General features: G+C 35.8%; 1 protein-coding gene across 10 annotated transcripts in view; it reads right to left on the bottom strand.

The window, feature by feature from the left end:
• Positions 1–4,177: 4,177 nt before the first annotated feature.
• LOC138745963 (voltage-dependent L-type calcium channel subunit alpha-1C-like) overlaps positions 4,178–9,343 on the bottom strand; it is a 488,237-nt gene continuing 483,071 nt past the window's right edge. For 4 of the 10 annotated variants that reach the window (XM_069903575.1, XM_069903576.1, XM_069903578.1 and 1 more), the window contains one exon: positions 7,284–8,623. In XM_069903575.1, the coding sequence (XP_069759676.1) occupies positions 8,504–8,623 (120 nt within the window). In that variant the 3' untranslated portion in view covers positions 7,284–8,503. Of the gene's footprint in view, positions 5,211–7,269; positions 9,299–9,343 lie in introns of those variants that run through there. The other 6 variants (XM_069903581.1, XM_069903582.1, XM_069903588.1 and 3 more) reach the window with 6 other exon arrangements.

Raw genomic sequence — 9,343 nt, 5'->3', positions numbered from 1 at the left:
AGCCCCGCCCAACTGTCTGTCATCATTCTCCCTCAGCCCCGCCCAGCTGTCATCGTCCTGCATGGCCTCTGTTCCTCTTCTTGACCCAGAGCCCTGCCTGCATCCCCACTCATCCCCCAAGCACTTTATCAAGAAGATGCTGGAGCTCCAATGATTAATCAAATGCACCTCTGACCTTTTACGTCCAGAAAAGTTCATTTGTCGTCAGATGGTATCAGGACAACCCAACGAAACAGCTTTCTCTGGTCTATGGTGCAAAACAGAGCAAATGCACAGGCAGAGGTAACTTGCATACAAACACACAGTACATGTATATTTATATTTAAAATATTATTAATCAATACTAGAGTCAAGAAAGCCAACACAGATGGATTTTATGAAGTCCTCTTCAAAATCCCTTGACTGACTTGATTTGCCAAATCTATGTTGAAGTCCCCCATGACAACAGCTATTCCATTCTTGCATGTATCAGATATTTTTTTAAATTGTATTTACAACCCTATATGTTTTGGAGGGTGGGAGGAATCCGGAGCACCCAGGATGCTCCCATGTAAATCACAGGGAGAACATACTGTACAAACTCCTTACTGACAGAACCAGATCCCAAGTTGCTGGCACTGTAATAATGTCATGCTAACAGCAACACTAATTGTGATGGCCTTCTTGGTTTATTGCCTGTGGCACTGTAATGTTATTATATTTTGTGGCCTTTTGACTATTCCCCTATCTATCTCCTATTTTATTATATTTTGTGGCCTTTTGACTATTCCCCTTTCTATCTCTGCCCATCCTTCCAAATTATCGATACACTTGGATATTTAATTCCGTGAACTACTCTTTGCAGACGATGCCGCTTTAGTTGCCCATTCAGAGCCAGCTCTTCAGCGCTTGATGACCTGTTTTGCGGTAACAGCCAAAATGTTTGGCCTGGAAGTCAGCCTGAAGAAAACTGAGATCCTCCATCAGCCAGCTCCCCACCGTGACTACCAGCCCCTCCCCACATCTCCATCGGGCACACAAAACTCAAAACGGTCAAGCAGTTTACCTATCTCAGCTGCACCATTTCATCGGATGCAAGGATCGACAACGAGATAGACAACAGACTCGCCAAGGCAAATAGCACCTTTGGAAGACTACACAAAAGAGTCTGGAAAAACAACCAACTGAAAAACCTCACAAAGATTAGCGTATACAGAGCCGTTGTCATACCCACACTCCTGTTCGGCTCCGAATCATGGGTCCTCTACCGGCATCACCTACGGCTCCTAGAATGCTTCCACCAGCGTTGTCTCCGCTTCATCCTCAACATTCATTGGAGCGACTTCATCCCTAACATCGAAGTACTCGAGATGGCAGAGGCCGACAGCATCGAATCCACGCTGCTGAAGATCCAACTGCGCTGGGTGGGTCACGTCTCCAGAATGGAGGACCATCGACTTCCCAAGATCTTGTTATATGGCGAGCTCTCCACTGGCCACTGTGACAGAGGTGCACCAAAGAAGAGGTACAAGGACTGCCTAAAGAAATCTCTTGGTGCCTGCCACATTGACCACCGCCAGTGGGCTGATCTCACCTCAAACCGTGCATCTTGGCGCCTCACAGTTTGGCGGGCACCAACCTCCTTTGAAGAAGACCGCAGAGCTCACCTCACTGACAAAAGACAAAGGAGGAAAAACCCAACACCCAACCCCTACCAACCATTTTTCCCTTTCAACCGCTGCAACCGTGTCTGCCTGTCCCACATCGGACTTGTCAGCCACAAACGAGCCTGCAGCTGACGTGGACATTACCCCTCCATAAATCTTCGTCTGTGAAGCCAAGCCAAAGAAAGAAACTTCCACCCTCCAACCACATTTCTGTGCAAATCATATCCATTTGCACTGATTTGGACAAGTTCCTTGACCTTGTTTTTAATACTATGGGCATTCAGATAAAGTGCCCTTACAATCATTGTCCTTTTAGTAACTACCTGTCTTTTGCATTTATTTTTTTTGCACTCTATGACTTCCCTCTGCATGGATTCACATCCCCCTGCCATATGAGATGAAACTTTCCTCAATAGCACTAACAAACAATACTCCGAAGACATTGAACCTGGTCCTGCCCTGTCCAGTTTGTACTATTCCTAGTTTGTACTCATTCCAAAATCTCTGAAACCTTAAATATCCCTTCCTGTACCACTACTCAAGTTCAAATTTATTTCCAAAATAGACATGACATCACATAACCCTGAGATTCTTTTTCCTGGAGGCCAGGCAGAATTCCTACTGATCGGTAGCTCAGCCATGTGTTCATCCAAACTATTCTGGTATTCCTCTCCTGAGGTCCAAGTTTTAAATTTATTTCCTGGTTCCTAAATTTGGCTCATTCTGCTTTTTACCTACATGTACATGTACTGTGACAACTTGCCCCAATTTACACTTTCCAGATTCTTTCATTTCCTCAAAATTGACCTTTCTCCAGCTTAGAATCTCAACTTGAGGACCAGACCTTTTCATATCATAATTAACTAGAAATGAAAGGTATTATGATCATTGAACCCAAAATGTTTCCTTACGCATACTTCTGCCTTGCTCCAAAAGGAGATCCAGAATTCCACTCTCTCTAGTTGGTAGTTCCATATATTGATTTAGAAAACTTTCCTGAATACATATGACTACAAGCAATCCAGCCCTTTTACAGGCCCAATCAATATATGTAAATCTCCATCACAACTTTGTTTCCTCCAGCTGTCCGTTATCTTTCTACCAATTTGCTCCTCCAATTCTCACTATTAGTGTGATCATACCTTTGCCATTCCTAAGCTCTACCAATTTAGCCTCAGTAGATGAACCCTCTGGTCTGTTCTGTGGACAGGAGTAATATTTTCCCTGATGAGCAATACCACTCCTCCCCCTTTCATCCTTCCTGCTTTATTGTGTCTAAAACAACAGAACCCTGGAACATTGAGCTGACAGTCCTGACACATCTCCAGATTCCATCACTAAAGACATGTTGTTGTTTAATGCACAACCCAATAGATTTGAAGGAAAGCACTCGAACCATTCTGGACCCTCCAAAAGAAAGAACACCTTACCTGGCATACCTGGAGAATTCCAATCTATGAGTGAAATTTCCATAGCTGTTTCTCTGGGACTTCACACTTGACCGATTTTTCATCAATTGGAGATATGTGGAGCTTGTTTGTGCATCTGAACTGTCATTCTTTTTTTTTTGCCATTCCCAACCTATTACATGGTTTCCAGTGAGTTATGCTACTTCAAGTGCTCTTAGCTTAGGAAGTGATCACACTGGTAAGTTCAAGTTTGTATACAGCTCTCAAATTAGACTATAGTTACTTTATGTCTTGGTTGCAAATGTTTACTATATATATATATATATATATATATATATATACATATAGTATACATGGCTAATTCTTTAAAGATTCTGATCAAAAGAATATTGTCTATCCAAGTCTGAGAGAAACTACTATGTAGCATTTTTGTGTTTCCATCTGCGTTACTTCTGTAATTGACTGTATTAGTTCTTATTTGAACGATTGAGGTCTTAAATGATTTCATGGACCACAAAGCATAAACAATCCTCCTTGACCATAACACCCAAAGCTGTGCCAAAAATCCATAGTACCCACTTTCTACCCTAGTCTGACATTTCCTTCTACAGGTATCATAACATTTTGTGATAGCTTCCATCAACATCCAGATCAGTCCCATTACCTGTTCATTTGTTTAATTTACTACGTAGGAGTGGAGAGATGAAATATCACCTCTGCATTTGTTGTCCTGAAATTATCCCCCATTATAGGAAAAAATGTGGATGCATAGTCTTGGAGTTTTCCCATTCTAATTTTCAGTCCTCAGCCAACACATTTTAGTTTGTTGGAACCCACAACTAACTTGCCAAATTTAAATAAGCATATTCCATCGGTCGAGTATGAAGCAAAATCAATCATGCTAAAGTCACCCTAAATATTAGATTAGTAGTGTTCAGTGGTGCATAATTCAAAATTATTTCCCAATTATGACAGCGATGAGATAGACATAATCTTACTAGCTAGAACATTAGGATTTATTTGCAGGCTTTCTGAAGAATAAACTAAGGCACAGATATGAAATTTAATTTATTTGCAATTTTAATAATATTCCTTAGATAAAAATGCAATATTACAGGAATATACATCATCTGAATCAAAGATTAACTTAAAACTTATTTTAGGTCAATACATTCTAAAGTTTACGTGCGAGGGCAAGACGGCTTATTCCACCATAGACGGAATAAAGTAACAGTAACAAACTGTACAATAGTTATTTACAAATGAACTGTTTTATGTTTATTTTAAAACAGAATACAAAACTGTTGAAGTGAGTGATTTAAAACTATTCAAGCAGGTCAATTAACACAAAGGTAGGGAATTAACCATGTATTCTGCATGCAATACTAAATAATAACTTCAATAAAACAATAGCTTTTGTAAAAACAGCATTTCAAATGATTCTGGATTTGCTCAAGTTCCTGACAGAAATCACTTCCCACAATTAGCCAGTTACCATAGATACCTGATACATAGAATTTGGAGAATTAAAGAAACATGTACTTAAATATGATTTTTAAAGACACTGCTTTTCAAAAGAGAGGGCTACAATTTTTTGTTTTCCACCCTTGTCTTGGCCTTTTTCACAGCGGACAAGCATGGAATTCCAGTCTAAAAATCATTCTTAAATATTGTCTCTCCACGGCCCTCAATGCAATCTCTTGCTTTGCAAAATGTTTTCCCTCTTGTCTTCTCTTTGACCAATTTAAAAGAGCAAATTCCCGTTTATGTGCACAAAACTTCAGAGACAGTTCAAATAATAGCACTCCCTCTATGGCATGTTGAATGTTTTACTCTTTTCTCTAAAGAGAAGAAAATCATTTAAATTGTTTCCAATGCACATTTTTTTAAAAGTTAAACGAGATCCTGTAACCACACCTGCCCTTTGCCAATGCAACTCCCCAAGTTATTCACAGATTGCGAGCATCTTATATTTGTGACAGAGGTTTGTGTCTCCACAGCTACAGTAGATCATCAGCAAGTTATAATTGTTACTACGAAGCGATGTTCCATGCTGATGTTTGCCATAGCTCAATAAGACCTTAGACTTGCAGGTGGATTAAATATGTTCCATTTACAGGAATTGTAACTCCATTGAATATTAATATATTGCACCCTGTGGAAAGCAACATTTTTTCAACAGAAATTCAAACTTTACCACAATACAAAAATAATTCTAAGAATATTGTACACCTCAAATTAAAGGGCTACATTCTAAGCACCTTTTTTAAAATTTTACAATGGATAATTGGACTAAAAAAGTAAATTTGTGAAACCTTATTGACCTTAATATGAAATTGTAATCCAAAAGTCAAAAGATAGTGTGGGTGATGGGGTGGTTGTAGAAAATGTTAAGACACAGAACTGATACTGTACAAGGCCTTACTCTTTTAACAACCAAACCAGCCACAGGAAATGCCCAAAAACTTTGTAGCTGAAGCTCTCAATTCACTCCTCACAATGTTCATTAGGACTCCAAGCAAAACATGAGAAAGTTTTAAGGGATAAATCAAAACAGGCTGTTCAGACATTGTTATTTTAATTTTAATCTTTAATTTGTGTTTAAATAATTTAGTTTAAAGGAATAAAATTCTTTGTCTTGTTTGTAAACCAGATTATATGAAATGTTATTTTCATATTTTTTGTAGATTGAATGTACTCTTGGTTTTTGCTTAATAGATCATAGCACAATAGTTGGTTTACGTATTGATAATGTACAGTCTCCACTCCTATTCTGAATCTTTTAAATTTGCTTCACAGTGATGCTTTTCACAAGGCCTAATGAACAATTGCACTTATGGGCTTAGTGTTGAACAGGTATAAAACTCTCTCTCGAAGGATTTAACTTTTTAATGTAAATTATATTCAAATCAACTTATGCAGTGATTTTAGGGCTGCCACTTAAGTTTTTTTAAAAAATTTCTGCAATTTGGCATTGTCACCTAGAATGAACGCTGCAATTATTTGAATTTTCCTAAGTTGGAAGGCCTGTAAATTAAGTGCATCCAAAAGGCTGACAACAGTTCAGACATCACCTGCAATTTTCATTGAACAGGTATTGTATTTTTTCTCAACAGAGGGAATTCTGCCCAGGACTAAAGCCAGGACTTGAGATTTGGCAGAAGGGGAAAATGAGGACTGGTGGATGAGAATATGAGGGTCATGTTATCAAAGATGATATGAGCCTGGAAAACAGAAGATGATACTTTATCAAATATTTAACACAACAAAATTCATTTTTTAATGTAAATTATACTCAAATCAATACATAGAGTCATTTCAGGACTGCCACTTTGGTCTAGTACAGCAGAAAAAAAAGAGCATGCGACAGAAGGCTAGTAACTCCCACCTATATTGCTAATGTTTACTTCAGCTTTCTCTAAATTGTGTTTAATAACAGTTTTCCCCATTTTGTACTAAAAAAAAGCCTGAAATATGTGGTAGATCTGTTTTGTGGAGACTGAACTTTTAAATGTAAGAATTAACAGCCTTGCCAGTTATTTAGCTTTCCAAGAACAATCATACAGTTTATACCTAAGAATGATCTCAAACACTTGAAAGGATAGAGTGAAAGATATAGTAAATTCTCTAAACATGTACTACCTGTATTAAAAATGTTCATGTACCAATAAAGATAAAATATTACAAGTGCTAATTGAAGTGGAAACCAGTTTCAATTAAGGCAATACTCTAGTAGGTAATTAGTAACATTTGATGATGGGTGACACAGCTAACCCTGGATTTAAAGGGAGCAACAAAAAATAAAATTTAAAAGGATTTACAAATACAAATGTAATCTAGCTTTCAACCTTGAATGTGGAAGTTCTTTAAATATGTTTCATAATGAGTGATTAACATTCTGACTGTTTCATATCATAATGTATTAATTGATCACAAAAACAAGATAGATTAATTAACATGAATATATATTATATACTTTATAGGTTTTAGTATGCAAGATGTATATTTTTTGAAATATGAGAAAATATTTTCTAATCATGTTAATTTGTTTTCACCAAAACCACAAATTAAATATTAATGATAAATAAAAGTGTTTGTTACATGGTATCTTCTCTGAACATAGAAATTATCTTGATTACTGGACATATATTGCATGGAAAATTACTTGTATTTGAAAACCAATTCTCACACAATTATACTGCTATTGAACTTGCACTATCAATGATAGAAAAACAATTATTTTAATTTAATAATTACAATGAGCAACTTAGATTATATCAACATACCTCAAAATGTCTTTAGCAGTGGATTGATTGTGTATTTTCAATTTAATGTGCTGGCACTTTCACACCTCTTATTTCTTTTGCATATATATCTTTTTCATAAATAAAGTGCTTTACTTGGATGGTATTTTCATAAATTCAAATTGCTGGGTAATGTATTTTTGAAAACGGTGTTTGGACAAGTTCAAGACTAAGCTCAATATCAATAATGATGCAAAACACCAAATCAGAACATTGCAGAGTCGTCTTTGCTTATTTTCTTTGCAGTGCACTTTGGATCAGTTGACACTATTTGACTGACTATGCTTTTAAAAAAAACGATTTCATAATTTTGGAATATGAAAAATAATATTTTCCTTTATTGGTTAAAAAAATCCTTTGCGGGAGAAGTAAAGGCATTTCTGGATAAAAGGGGCTAACCAAAGTGGAATTAATCTACCAAGTTTCTATATTTAGCTCCATGTTTTCTTTTTGAAGCACGTTTTTTTTTCCCTCAAAAAACTCAAGCTCATGTTGGGAACCAAATGAATGTGTAAGATTTACAATTTAAAGATAAAAACTAATATTCCACTTTTATTAAAGGCACAAGAACAGGATATTGTCATTTGAAGGTGTCAAAAGAAAACAAAAATAAACAAATAATTATGACATGTTCTGAGACGATGCAAGACAGGGGGAAAACAAAAAAAAAACAACAATCAATACAATAACCAGTGAACACAAGATATGCAAAATCAGCATTTGTTAAATATATGATGGTGCCATGTCATAGTGACTACAATATGTACATTTTTAATTTTGATTAAAAAATTACTTATTTCAGATTTAGAAAGCATTTAGAAGTTAAAATAAGTATATATATTATATATATTATATAGCTTGGCACACTTAAATACTTGAGTGTTCTCCATGCATTAAATATACATCAACGTGTTCAATAAATTCATTAAAATGCACTTTTTTTTGGATTTTTCATGTATTGAAACCGACCTGAATTCAAGTATTACAGGTTATTAAACAAAAACAAATACAAGAAACATCACAGTTGAATATAATATTTATATATGAATTCATATTTATTCAGTGTGATGCCTATATACACACATTCATACACATATAATCCATTTTTTCTTACTATGTTTATAGCCTTGATGACAGTAACACTTTATTGCATTGATGTTTGCATACCTCGTGGCACACAAGAAGATGTTTTTGACATAGACTGATTAACCACCACTTCGATAAAAAATCTATTTAAATCATTGCAGACACATCCGCCACAGATCTGTTTAAATAAAATTAAAATAGTTTTAAAATGCCATGCAAGATCTGAACAATCCATGGCGAGATGGTATGTGTTACCTTGGGACCATGTCAATGGAACTGTTTAAATTAACATAAAATAATTCCTAATTTCTCTGAAATGTACATATTTCCATCAGGAGGTACAGACTGCAGGAACACAGGAGTCATTCCCCTAAATAATTAATTCCTTATTAGGTTAAAAATAATAAAGAATTGAAAAGTATCATGATAAAAGAAAAACAGGACGAGGAGGTCAAAAATGACTAAAACATAAATAAGCCACATCAGAGTAAGAATTAACCCTGCATTTAGAAAGCAATCCTAGTGGAAATAAATGCTCTAAACTGAATACCAAACAGCTCATGACATAGCTACAAGGTAGGATATAAGAATTCTTGGAAAGTTTATCTTACTGACATGTTCTCCATCATCAAAAGCTATAGTAGCAATATCTGAAATCACCCGTTAAATGCATACATTTCTTCATTTGTCACTTTCCTACAGATTATCCGTATCTCATTCTTTACTTTTAAATCAGAGTACAAGGAATTTTACTTTCTGAGGTATTCTGCAGCAGGAGAGACAAATTCTTCACAAAATACTGTATATTTTGTGTGTATACATGTGCTTGTGTGTGTCCTCATAGCATTCCTTTCTGTTAAAAAAATCAAGGCTGATTTAGTTAATGATTGGCCAACCA

The sequence above is a fragment of the Narcine bancroftii genome, chromosome 11, assembly GCF_036971445.1.
Source record: "Narcine bancroftii isolate sNarBan1 chromosome 11, sNarBan1.hap1, whole genome shotgun sequence".
NCBI lineage: Eukaryota > Metazoa > Chordata > Chondrichthyes > Torpediniformes > Narcinidae > Narcine > Narcine bancroftii.
The sequence above is the reverse complement of the archived record's forward strand: the minus strand, read 5'-3'. Positions and strand labels throughout refer to the sequence as shown.